General features: G+C 40.4%; 1 protein-coding gene across 2 annotated transcripts in view; it reads right to left on the bottom strand.

Annotated features, from left to right (window-relative positions):
* cntn3a.1 (contactin 3a, tandem duplicate 1) overlaps positions 1 to 14,600 on the bottom strand; it is a 105,936-nt gene that overhangs the window by 61,233 nt on the left and 30,103 nt on the right. For both annotated transcript variants that reach the window (XM_041846303.2, XM_041846304.2), the window contains exon 4: positions 4,676 to 4,851. In XM_041846303.2, coding sequence (XP_041702237.1) covers positions 4,676 to 4,851 — 176 coding nt within the window. The remainder of the gene's footprint in view (positions 1 to 4,675; positions 4,852 to 14,600) is intronic.

The raw sequence follows: 14,600 nt of genomic DNA, 5'->3' as shown, positions 1-14,600 counted from the left end.
AGACGAGCAGAGGCTTTAAAAAAATTTCACCACAGTATTGTCAGTGGAATCATCAACCTTTAAAAGTTTTGACATTTTAAGCTCATATTAGATGGTGAAAGATAGTCCACAGCTTACATGGCTCAGCCCACAGGATAGTGGTGGATGAAGGGCTGCCATGCATCCGTAACACATTCACTCTTTGTGCCTATATTTTTATAATAATATATATATTTGTCCTATTTCACACATGTACAAGTGTATTAATACACATAGTGTGAATTGGAAATGTGTTTGCATATCCCAACTCCCCTAAGACACACTCAGAGAGTGGGGTCATGGCCAGGGTCACCATTGTCCAGCAGCCCTGGAGCAATTAGGGTTAAGTGCCTTGCTTAAGGGCACATTAACAGATTTTTCACCTTGTCGGCTATGGATGTAGAACTAGTAACCTTTCGGTTACTGGCCCAACGCTCTAATGCCTAGGCTACCTGCCACCCTATATATTATATATTATACATGGATATCTTACTAGATAGGGAACACATTTAAAAATGTAATCTTGGTAACGCTGAGCAAGCAAAATACCAATTAAAAGACCAACTTCAAGAGCTTATGTGCCTGCAAATTAATATTTTAAACCAATGCTTTTCATGGTCCAACTGCATCATGTGCAACATCTACAGTGGGTTCCAAAATGATTGACACCTTTGTTAAAGATGAGCAAAAATGACTGTATAAGATAAATCATTCAAATATTGAGAAAAAGTATTACTTGTTAAACAAAATCTCTTTCTCTGAGCAATTGTATTATACTGAACAAAAATATAAACACAACATGCAACAATTTCAAAGATTTTACTGAGTTACAGTTCATATATGGAAATCAGTCAATTGAAATAAATTCATTAGGCCCTAATCTATGGATTTGACATGACTGGGAATACAGATATGCATCTGTTGGTCACAGATTGCCATTCATCTGCCGCCATCACCTCATGTTTCAGCATGATAATGCGCTCATGTCGCAAGGATCTGTACACAATTCCTGGAAACTGAAAATGTCCCAGTTCTTCCATGGCCTGCATACTCACCAGACATGTCACCACCCATTGAGCATGTTTGGGATGCTCTGGATCGACGTGTACGACAGCGTGTTCCAGTTCCCGGCAACATCCAGCAACTTCGCACAGCCATTGAAGAGGAGTGGGACAACATTCCACAGGCCAAAATTAACAGCCTGATCAACTCTACGCGAAGGAGATGTGTCGCGCTGCATGAAGCAAATGGTGGTCACACCAGATACCGACTGGTTTTCTAATCCACACGCCTACCTTTTTATTCCCAGGCATGTGAAATCCATACACTCTTAGAAAAAAGGTGCTATCTAGAACTTAAAAGGGTTCTTCGGCTGTCCCCATAGGAGAACCCTTTGAAGAAAACGTTTTGGTTCCCAGTAGAACCATTTTGGTTCCAGGTAGAACCCTTTACACAGAGGGTTCTACATGGAACCCAAAATAGTTCTACCTGGAACCAAAAAGGGTTCACCTATGGGGATAGCCAAAGAACACTTTTGGAACCCTTTTGTAAGAGTGTAGATTAGGGCTTAATTTATTTATTTAAATTGACTGATATCTTTATATGAACTGTATAGGAACTCAGTGAAATCTTTGAAATTGTTGCATGTTGCGTTTATATTTTTGTTCAGTATATGTTACATCTTTGTGACATTACATCCTATTTTATAAACATTAAATAATAAAAAAACAAAGCCTCAAAGCCTTTTGAGCACTGAGAGGGCCAAAAAAGCACTCCAGGCACTTCTGGTCTTGTCCAAGTCTCTTACAAATGACATGATACAGACTTTCAAAAAGGCTTCTCCCGAATTAATTATTCCCCTGACCCGGCACCGTTCAATCATTCCGCAGGATTAATTAAGTTATACCAAGAGCAATAAATAAGATGGATGACACATCACAGCAGATACTTGTCCTTGTCAGTTGACAAAAGCCACAGGTCCCAGGTCAGAGCCAGGCAATGGATAAGACCAATCACAATGACATACAGTGCATGTCAGACCTCGAAAATTGGTAGGAAATATGAATATGATACACTGCCTGGTGTAGACATTTGGTGTCAGCAGTGGGATCCATTTGAATGTGATATACTGCTTTGTGGGGACTCGTGACTCAAATGCACCCATTAGAAGCCAGCTAAATACCTAGGGTGCTCTCACAAGGATCATCCCTAGGTCTGCTAGCAGGAAACAGACGTCAGAATTCAATCTGGATGCACCATCTGTTCTCAGAGGTCCACGCTGTCATTTTAGATGGTATGCCCATCAGAGCCGAGGCCCTGAGTTTACCTTGCCATCAGAGATTCTGAAGACTTGAGTCTTATAAAATGTGATAGATGAAGACTGTAAAAGATCAGTTATATAGCTTCTGTCAAGGCCCCCGACAATCACACCCTCTTGATCCCAGACCTACTCTTTGGTAGAGCTGTTGCATTTAGGGCTGTTACGATGACCGTATTACCTCCACACCGGCAGTCATGAGTCATGACCGCAGTCAAATTCCACGTGACCATTGAGTCACAGTAACTCGGCTTCTCCAAAACTGCGCTCTGATGCCGCTGATGGTCATTAGTAGACTACCAAACTTGCTAACCAGTCGCCAATGGCCTGGTACTCAGTGCTCTATTGTTCCTCTAATTACTCTGACATCAATGCAAATGCAATCGAAAATCAAAACAAACACTTCATGATTGCCCAGGCATTCAGAGTTTGAGCGGAATAGGATAACCTGTTGCACAGCAAGAGCCAGCTCCTTATAGCTGGTTGATACATGTCATTTAATAAGTGTTCCTATAAGCCCATGTTGCCCTATATTTCTACAGGCTATGCTATGCAATTGCGTGAGAAAACAGAGGTTTGATGGCCTCCATTAAAAAGAGGAGGATCAGTTTTCTATAGACTATATTTATTTAGCAACTTTCCTAATATTGAGCACATTGCTTCGCTTTACAACCGGAGTAGCCTAACTGACTGGCATGAAAATGAACTGCGGGAAAAGCTTCCTCCATTCGCTATTCAAGTGCATACGAATGACATGTATTTTTTCCCCCTGCCCCTGTTCCGACATGTGCATGATAATGGCCCATTCTAAATCAAAACAAATGTCACACATATATTATTTAGTATATGTAAAGACAAGATTAAATTGAGAATAGTCTGATGGGTGAGAATATTATCACTTGTGAATGATGCCCAGCGTGTGCAGTCTAAGGCAAGAAACAAATCATAGTAACATGCATCATGTAGCCCATAGGCCTATATGTTTTGATAAGGTTTGTATCACAACTAAAGTGGCCAAATAACTCTAAGTGTAGCCTATAGCCTAGGACCCCTGGAACATGGTTGGAGAGCCCATAGCCTACGGAGCCTTGTGAAACATGTGTTCTTATAAGCCCAGTCATTGTGCAATCGCGTGTGAAAACAGAGTTTTGACTAGACACTATTTAAAAAAGGATCCCAGATTTCTCGTGCTGCTATATTTATTACTAAATTCTTAAAATTAAACACATTCATCCGTTTTACAACCAATGTAGCTTACCTGGCATATTAAAAACGTAACCGCATGTAACCTCCATTCGCTATTAGAGTGCAGGCTATGGATGACATGTTGTTTTTGTGGGCCATTCTAAATAAATAAAAATTCCACACATATATTAGTAGGCTATGAGAATATTATTAAGTGCTTGTCAAATTGTGAATGAGAGACAGATGAAGTGTGTGCAGCCAGCGCAAGAAACAGAGCAGAGCTCATGCCTTTCATGCGACTTTAAAAAAGATCATCACTAGAGTCACATCATGCAGCCTTAGAATGTATTAGAAATCAAAACATATAGCCTAAGGTTTGTATCACAACTAACGTTGCATAAATAACTGTAAATTAAGCATATAGGACGACCTGTTTCAAATTAACACTTTGTTAACCGCTCAACACAGAATAGCCGCATGTGCGCACTCCCTTGGAAATAATTTGGGGAAAATAGCCTTTCTATTTTATTCAGCTATGTGGAATTGTATTCTTCTTACTATAAAATAATATAAAATAATGCCACAGGAATTATAAGCAAATCTTGTCTGCTAAATGAACTAGTGTAGCCCACAGCCATACGGCACAGCCAGATCACGGCTTAACATAAGGATGACTCAGAATATGCTTTTCTCTTCTTCTGAAATAGGCTACATTTTCTTCATATCACATTTCTTCAGACCTGCCTAAAATAAGTAATGGATTTATTGTGAAGGTGTAGGCTATATTAAATGGATTTATTCACATTTTTTTAAATGAATATGTTCCAAAGGTCCGCATCAGTGGCTTGTAGGCTATGCCTGAAAGCCCGGAGATGCTAAACTTACTTATGTTAATTAACGGTAATTTACCGTAAAACCGGCAGTTATTTGCATGACAGTCACCGGCTGACACAATTTCATGACCGCCACAGCCCTAGTTGCATCTCCTATGACACAGATGTCCCAAGCCACTGCTTAAGCTGGATTAAAGGATCAACTGAGTGACATAATCATGGTTTGCTAATGACTGATGCTTTGTGATAGAATCCACTGCCTTTTTCCTTGGACTGAGAAATATTCCATTTAAACCTTTACTGTATTAAGAGGAAAACTCACAAGCTATATGTAGACTAGCTTCTCTGCTGACGATGGTGCCGAAAGAGTTGGTTGCCAGACACTGGTAGATCCCGACGTCCTCCTCTTTATTCAGATGGCTGATTCGTAGGTTGCCCCCGGTGAGGGCATAGCGTGACCCTGATCTAGGTACAATGAAGGAGTCATTCAGCTTCCACCTGGAAAAGCAAGAGCATTAAATGGATAAGTTGTCAAAGAGAACTGTAGGGAAAGTCCACTAGCCTGTACAGAATGAGCCTTCTACGTGTATGAGTGAGCTCATCATCATGCCTGGAAATATTACATAAAGTAAAACATTCACAAGTGTGGCCTACATATTGTAAGCACACAAAAGCACAGGCAAACTGGAACAGGTTACCAGACACAGAACACCTTAAATATGAAGAAAATATACAATCCTCAGAGTTACAGACTGACAGGTCAATCCGGGACATGTATTAAATGCAAATGTAGCTTACATGTGCCACAAACACATCATATATGTATAGTATTTGGCTAAATTATTAGAAAACACAAATGCGCAATAAACATTCTCTATCAATGTTTTAAGCGGTTTTCAATTGAATTTGAAAGTTAGGGACACCTAAAGAACGACTTTCATTCCGAACATTTTCATATCTCGTAGGTCCTACTGTGTATGATCATGTTCACAACTATCCTTTTATTAGACTGCACAAGCCCTAGTGCCACAAACACAGCATGCCCTGTTGCCCAACTCTCGTGTTTCCTTGAAGGTTGCCCAGTTCTGGTTCATTATGCATGTGATCCATACAGTCAGATAGCATAATCACACACTTTCATCATGATCAAATTGCAATCACAACCCAAGACAAGGCAAATTTGTGGCAAATTCCAAATTAAAACAAACGACACAAGGCCCTGTGCTTGTCGCTCCAAACAACACTGAATATAATAGATGTGGGATGTAATCAGTGAGAGACATTACTCATTTGCAACCATAATTCATTTTCATTAAATTCCTTTCACGCCTTGCTCAATTTAAACATGGGATGAGACCAAAATCAATGGCTGTAAATACTGTCATCATTTTCCTTTCTTTTCCAGCGACACCTCAAAAGCGTCCAGACCTCCCTGCTCAATAATAATCCCAAATCGGAGGCCCTGGGACAAGAATTGTAAACTATTCCTAAACCAATCACAGTGATTTTCAAACGCGACATGGGGATGAAGCCTATAGCCTATCTAATGTAATGATAACCCTATTTTTTTAATTAACCTTTATTTAACCAGGAAAAGACCCTTGAGGTTAGAAATCTCTTTTTCGAGGGGGACCTGGCAAGAGTTCAACAGGAAGTAGTCAGCGTGTAAATACAACACAAGAGCACAATACAATACATTAAAAACAATCACAACGGTCAACAACATTTTCCTCTATCAGAGCTTTAAACTCAGCAAGCAATACCCTCTCCTTCAGTTTAAAGTATTTTGCAGCTCGTACCAAGACCAAGGAGCATTATATGAACATTTGATTTATTTTTCCCATTTCAGTCCTGGCCTTAGGAACTGTGAAAGATTGCAGCAGCTGAGAACGGACACTATAACTTTGTGATTACCTTATTTTTATTTTCTTAATTTTTTAGGGGGTAGATCAGCTTTAATATTGCAGATAGATTGTAACTTCCATCAATGTAATTGTCTGCATCACTTCCAATCCCCCATATGTTTTTTTTCTCTCGCAAATATATATATACACATACAGTGGGGGGAAAAAGTATTTAGTCAGCCACCAATTGTGCAAGTTCTCCCACTTAAAAAGATGAGAGAGGCCTGTAATTTTCATCATAGGTACACGTCAACTATGACAAACAAAATGAGAAAAAAAATCCAGAAAATCACATTGTAGGATTTTTAATGAATTTATTTGCAAATTATGGTGGAAAATAAGTATCTGGTCACCTACAAACAAGCAAGATTTCTGTCTCTCACAGACCTGTAACTTCTTCTTTAAGAGGCTCCTCTGTCCTCCACTCGTTACCTGTATTAATGGCACCTGTTTGAACTTGTTATCAGTATAAAAGACACCTGTCCACAACCTCAAACAGTCACACTCCAAACTCCACTATGGCCAAGACCAAAGAGCTGTCAAAGGACACCAGAAACAAAATTATAGACCTGCACCAGGCTGGGAAGACTGAATCTGCTATAGGTAAGCAGCTTGGTTTGAAGAAATCAACTGTGGGAGCAATTATTAGGAAATGGAAGACATACAAGACCACTGATAATCTCCCTCGATCTGGGGCTCCACGCAAGATCTCACCCCGTGGGGTCAAAATGATCACAAGAACGGTGAGCAAAAATCCCAGAACCACACGGGGGGGACCTAGTGAATGACCTGCAGAGAGCTGGGACCAAAGTAACAAAGCCTACCATCAGTAACACACTACGCCGCCAGGGACTCAAATCCTGCAGTGCCAGACGTGTCCCCCTGCTTAAGCCAGTACATGTCCAGGCCCGTCTGAAGTTTGCTAGAGTGCATTTGGATGATCCAGAAGAGGATTGGGAGAATGTCATATGGTCAGATGAAACCAAAATAGAACTTTTTGGTAAAAACTCAACTCGTCGTGTTTGGAGGACAAAGAATGCTGAGTTGCATCCAAAGAACACCATACCTACTGTGAAGCATGGGGGTGGAAACATCATGCTTTGGGGCTGTTTTTCTGGAAAGGGGCCAGGACGACTGATCCGTGTAAAGGAAAGAATGAATGGGGCCATGTATCGTGAGATTCTGAGTGAAAACCTCCTTCCATCAGCAAGGGCATTGAATATGAAACGTGGCTGGGTCTTTCAGCATGACAATGATCCCAAACACACCGCCCGGGCAACGAAGGAGTGGCTTCGTAAGAAGCATTTCAAGGTCCTGGAGTGGCCTAGCCAGTCTCCAGATCTCAACCCCATAGAAAATCTTTGGAGGTAGTTAAAAGTCCGTGTTGCCCAGCGACAGCCCCAAAACATCACTGCTCTAGAGGAGATCTGCATGGAGGAATGGGCCAAAATACCAGCAACAGTGTGTGAAAACCTTGTGAAGACTTACAGAAAACTTTTGACCTGTGTCATTGCCAACAAAGGGTATATAACAAAGTATTGAGAAACTTTTGTTATTGACCAAATACTTATTTTCCACCATAATTTGCAAATAAATTCATAAAAAATCCTTCAATAGTGATTTTCTGGAGAAAAAAAATCTCATTTTGTCTGTCATAGTTGACGTGTACCTATGATGAAAATTACAGGCCTCTCTCATCTTTTTAAGTGGGAGAACTTGCACAATTGGTGGCTGACTAAATACTTTTTTTCCCCACTGTACATAACCATACAAATACACATACACATGTCCTTTAAAAATTTGTTTTACCTTTATTACTTTCCAACCCCACTACCCCTTCCCTAATTGGAGTAAACTAGTGAACAACAATGCGTAGGCCTCTACTTCCAGCTTATACATACTATATAAATTTTATGGACACAGTCAATTTTACAATAATTATATTTTGTTTGTTTTTACTCCTGAACTTCCTCTACCCTCAACCTCTCCGATCATTTTCATGATGTCCATCCAGTTTGCTTCTATATGCCATATCTTTCTACCTGTGCTCTTTCACAAAAGCTCTCAACCTATATAATTATTATGGACACAGTATGCTTACATTATTAGTTATCTTGTTGTTATTAGTTGTTGTTAGTTGTTATTAGTCCCATCCTTCAACTCCATTCAACACCACCCATCTATCTCTTAACACCATCCATATTGGATTTGCCATATATTTTTCAACTGTACTGTGATATTTTACAAAAGTTCTGAACCTTTCTATTCACATTGTGTCTACAGATTGTAAATTGAAAATTTTTTTTTTTGCTAAAAGTATTATTATATTATTGATCGATTGACTATGACTTTTCAGATCACCCAGTAATGCTATCTGCAGGGTTAACTCCAGGTAAATATTGCAGTCCTTTAGCCATTCCATTCCAAAAACAAGCTACAAATGGACAGTACCAAAACAAATGATCTAATGATTTGGTCTCTTCGCAGCAAAAGCTGCATAGCTGGGAAGATTGTATCCCCCATATAAATAACATTATATTGGTAGCAAGAATTTTATATAGTAATTTAAATTGAAATTTTGAAGTTTTGAATCCGACGTCGTTTTGCGTATCAGTTCATAAACACTATGCCATGGAATCGGTACGTCAAAAATCTCTTCCCAACTATTTTGCAATCTATATGGGACGGCTGTCAATCCTTTGGTCCTTAAATGAAACTGGTACACTTTTTTATTTATCAAAGTTTTCTTTAACCAATTATGTTTTTTAATGCAAGGCCGACAGACAAGTTCCTTACTTTTTCCCCCTTCCACTTTCCTCTTCCATTTTTGCGGTAATGCTGCAATTATTTGGTTGTAATTTTGTGTAGAGCAGACATTTCCATATGTTTTTGTTAGTTGCATGTGCTACATAACTCCACCAGTCCTACCGATGATATAATTTACGAAGATTATACCTTTTTTATTTTTTATTTTATCAAACCATTTTTTTTTTTATCAATTAGTGATTACCTTATTAGTGAGGAGGACAGGTAAGTAAGCAATAGTCCAAGCACTGCTTTGTACACAAAGATGTACCAGTGCTTCAGCATTCGTGTAGGAAGGGAGGGCCACTTCACCATGTCATATAGATCACAGTGATGGGTGAGTGGTCTTGCATTCGTTATAAATCTAAGCGCCCTGTGATACACAGTGTCCAGTATCTTAAATGTGCTGGCTGAGACTTGCATGTAAACAATATCACCATAATGTAGCACATACTTTTTTAAAGTCCCTTGGATAACCCTATGATAACCCTATAATAACAGTTGTTTTGATTAAGGGTCATGCAAACAAAGACATTGAATACAGAACAACACTAGGGGCAATCTGGGATTCAAATGACAACAAAGTGGTCACCTTGACACTTATTGGGTGAACAGCTGTCAAGATGTTTGGACATTTTCCGTAATATAGTGTTGTGGTCAATTCAGTTGAATTGAAAATTCCTGCGCAACTTTCAGTTCATTTCCTGAATTTAAAGCTGAATCTACCCCAACCCTGAAGTCTTGCCTGTGCTTCACAATAATTTGCTACAGTAAGTTAAAAAATCTATTCTAACATAATCACTGTGCAATATGAAGAGGATTACTGTATTGCTCATCTACACCATTTTCTTCCTTCTAGATTTTGATTAATGTTGATGATCAAAGGTTACAGAACCTATTCAAATACAGTTTGATCGCACCTCAAAACTGTTAATAATGAACACAAGAGAAGGGCATCAAGTTTGTCCCAACAGTTTGATGTCAAAAAGAGAGAAAATGAACAAAGCCTAACAAGAAAAGCTATCGTTGTGTGCATGAGGAGCTCTTGAGAAATAGCTTTCAGAGACAGGGATAAGGCACAATTAGATTGAATATTAGGCCCCTTTGTGCTGATTGGAATTTCACAACTCCTTGAGTCAAGTAAGCCTGAGGTTTCCATTTCTGAGAGAGAGAGAGAGAGAGAGAGAGAGCCTATTCAGTGGAGCAGTGCCTAACGGCAGATTGGCTGATTAGATTGATGTATTGATTTGGTTTTGCAGCTGGAATGGCTCCAGACTAGACAAATCAAGGGACCACGGTGACAACTCAGAGGGGGCTTTCAGTGACAGCGGTTGAGGAGTAGTCTTAAGTATTCCATCATTAAGTTTGCCGACGACACAACAGTGGTAGGCCTGATCACCGACAACGATGAGACAGCCTATAGGGAGGAGGTCAGAGATCTGGCCGTGTGGTGCCAGGACAACAACCTCTCCCTCAACGTGACCAAGACAAAGGAGATGATTGTGGACTACAGGAAAAAAAAGAGGACTGAGCACGCCCCCCATTCTCATGGACGGGGCTGTAGTGGAACAGGTTGAGAGCTTCAAGTTCCTTGGTGTCCACATCACCAACGAACTATCATGGTCCAAACACACCAAGACAGTCGTGAAGAGGGCACGACAAAGCCTATTCCCCCTCAGGAGACTAAAAAGATTTGGCATGGGTCCTCAGATCCTCAAAAAATTCTACAGCTGCACCATCGAGAGCATCCTGACTGGTTGCATCACCGCCTGGTATGGCAACTGCTTGGCCTCTGACCGCAAGGCACTACAGAGGGTAGTGCGTACGGCCCAGTACATCACAGGGGCAAAGCTCCCTGCCATCCAGGACCTCTATACCAGGCGGTGTCAGAGGAAGGCCCTCAAAATTGTCAAAGACTCCAGTCACCCTAGTCATAGACTGTTCTACTTCCCGCCGAGATGTCTCTGTCTCTCCTATTAATTTGCATTCCCCCATTTTTTCGTTTTTTTCTTTTATGCTTTTTTCTATCCAATTTTACATTAAAACACAATCTACTCTTCCCGTAGTGTTTACGACGCATATGTCTTAAATTAATGTGTCCTTGACGACTCCTGAAAAAGAGCTGCTCTATTCTCAGCTCTAAGGACCCATTTGACGTACTATGATGCAGACTGAGTGAAGGACTCTTAACTTTTCAAAACTAATTTCATACACTGGAACAGGTTACTTCAATGTGGTGTGTGTGTGCGCATGCAAGTACACTTTGCACACACACACACAAACAGTGACAAGCACTTAAAAGACTTACGACTTGAAAGGTGTACGACTTCAACGTGGGTTGAACACAGAATTATTAGATTCCCATCTTTTAGGCTGGCGTCAGAGGCTGCATTGTAGAAACGGATTGCTTAAGTATTCTATCCAGTGGCAGTGATAAGATCTTGTACATTCATTTCAATTTGTGCCCATTAGGCATAACACCCAGGATCTTCAAGCTACATTAACAGCCGAATACGCTGATGTTATGAGGGATCGTTTCAACCTATTGCACATTAAATGCTTGGCTTTGCAATTTGCATTTAATTACAGTGACAAGAGTACAACAGCCGTCGTTGTTTGATAGATTACAAATTAATAGCTTACGCAACTGATGCTCTTTAAAGCAAATCATCATTTGTCATCTGTTTTCATTTGTCATCACTTAAGCTGGTGATCAACAGGGCATCAATACATTCCTAGGACAATGCACCGGGGACAACTCCCAGAGAGGAGCAATACACAATACGCAGAGTTTGACAGTGACAGTGAAGTCCAAACCCTCTGGTCACAAACTAAATGAAACAATGTTGTTTCCATGTCATAAAAAAACAAACAATGTGATGACATTGAATCAACATGGAAAACTGATTGGATTTGCACAAATCCATCAACATAAAGGAATGTTTGTCTTTCTTTCACCCAACTTTTAACCTAAATCCAATGACATGGTTCAAATTCTTCTTGATTTCCCTTTGAATTAATGTTAGTTGTAAACTACAATCAAATGCAAATAAAAACTAGACGTTGAACTGACGTCTGTGTCCAGTGGGAAGTTAAATATCTTGGGTCATCATTAGGCACCAAACGGGGAAAAAAGACAGACAGGGTGGAACTTTGCCTGACAACTTATCTTGAATTTAATTCCGCTGCTCTATGGATCGCTCAATACATTCAGTCTGAAACTGCCATCCTAGAAGTCGTTTGTGCTGACGTCAAAATGAGGGGCATTGTACAAAACAAATTAATCAGCGATTGGATCGTCTCTAACCAATCAGAATATCAAAGCCAATAACGTAATTCATGATTCTTGTAGGCCAGTTCTGGCCCAACCCATATGTGTCTGGGGCCAATAAGAATGGTCAGAATGTGTTCGCAATCTATAAGCTGCCGGGGAGGAAAGCAAATCCAGACTCATCGTGCAGAAGAAATGCTAGTGGGCATGGCGTTTGGCTGGAGCAATGTGGATGGGTAGTCAGGTTAGGTGGATGGGAGGTCAGGTTAGGTGGATGGGTAGTCAGGTTAGGTGGATGGGTAGTCAGGTTAGGTGGATGGGTAGTCAGGTTAGGTGGATGGGTAGTCAGGTTAGGTGGATGGGAGGTCAGGTTAGGTGGATGGGAGGTCAGGTTAGGTGGATGGGTAGGTCAGGTTAGGTGGATGGGTAGTCAGGTTAGGTGGATGGGAGGTCAGGTTAGGTGGATGGGAGGTCAGGTTAGGTGGATGGGAGGTCAGGTTAGGTGGATGGGAGGTCAGGTGGATGGGTAGTCAGGTTAGGTGGATGGGTAGTCAGGTTAGGTGGATGGGTAGGCAGGTTAGGTGGATGGGTAGTCAGGTTAGGTGGATGGGTAGGCAGGTTAGGTGGATGGGTAGGCAGGTTAGGTGGATGGGTAGGCAGGTTAGGTGGATGGGTAGGCAGGTTAGGTGGATGGGTAGGCAGGTTAGGTGGATGGGTAGGCAGGTTAGGTGGATGGGTAGGCAGGCTAGGTGGAACTTGAAAACGATAATTATAAAGAGTTAAAAAAAAGAAACAAAAGAGAAAAAAAAGATTTAAAAAAAAACAGAAAACAACAACGCGACATCAAGGACAACAAAAATCTAAACAGCAAGGCCAACTGTATGATTTTGAGTGCATGTGTGGCACTATTTACATGTGTGTATGTGTGTGTGTGTATGTGTGTATGCACATGTGTGTGTTTGAATGAGAGTGTGTTTGTAGGCGCGTACAAGAACCTGCACAGCATCAGCCTCAGGCAAACAGGCATTGGATGTAACAGTGTTGCCCCTCAGTGTCATTAAAAAATGGTTGGTTTATTTAGACTTTATTTTTTACTTTTATCGTTGTATTTCTGTCATTCTATCCTCGGCCCAGCAACTCCATTCCCACTTGTCTCCAGTTCCACATACCAACCCTCAGTTTCCCTTAGCCCATCCAACCGATCTCTGCTGGCCACCCTCTGCGGATTTCTACGTGCCATACAATATATCTTTCAACTATGCTGTGATGTTTAACATACAATTTTAATCGATCTATTCGAATAGAATCCACAGATTGCGAGTTGAAGATAAATAATTTTACTGAGAGTGTTACTATATTTGTAATTGACTGACCAGGTCTCACCAAATCTCCCAACAATGCTATTTCTAGGGTTAATTTTAGATTAATGTTAAGCTTTTTCAGCCATTCCTGAACCTGAGACCAGAAACAGGCTCCCCGAGGGCAATACCAGGACAAATGGTCTATTGATTCTGTATCCTCACAACAAAATCTGAAGAGCTGCGATGATTGTATGCCCCAAATATTTAACATGTTTTGCTGAAAAGCACAAAGTCTTGAATCCTGCATTGTTTTGTCAACTCATACACCCTGTGCCATGGAATCGGTACATCAAAAATCTCTTCCCAGCTATTTTGCTATCTGTATGGCACAGCTGTCATCATCCTGGTCCTCAAATGAAACTGGTATACTTTCCTATTTATGCTATTTTTGTTCCTCCACCAGTTTTGATCCTTTATATTGGGCAGACAGACCAGTTCCCTACCTCCGCCTGCTGCCACCTGCCTCCTCCATTTTTGGGGTAATGCTGTAATCAATTGGTTGTAATCTTGGATTAAGCAGACCTTCCCATACGATTCCGATAACTCCATGAAAGGCATAACTCTACCATTCCAATTTACAATATCATTTAAAAACAAAATACCCTTTTCAAACATATTTTCCATAAATACAGGTCTTTTATCAACTAGCAGATTTGAGTTCAACCATAATATTTGTTGTAATATTTGTTCTATATTTTCTGGAGGATGTAATTGAAATTGTAACCAGCACTGCAATGCTTGTTTGAAAAAGAGAGATACTTTGAACAAGGTTTCATTTTCAATTAATCGAAAATGAGACATAGCAATCTGCACAAAGGCAAAAAGGCCATTTTTAAACAATGGATGAGCTTTTTTTAGTAATCTACTTGAGAACCATTTTGGGTTCAAGTAAAACTTTTGTGTAAG

Source organism: Coregonus clupeaformis, chromosome 24, assembly GCF_020615455.1.
Source record: "Coregonus clupeaformis isolate EN_2021a chromosome 24, ASM2061545v1, whole genome shotgun sequence".
NCBI classification, from domain to species: Eukaryota; Metazoa; Chordata; class Actinopteri; order Salmoniformes; family Salmonidae; genus Coregonus; species Coregonus clupeaformis.
The sequence above is the reverse complement of the archived record's forward strand: the minus strand, read 5'-3'. Positions and strand labels throughout refer to the sequence as shown.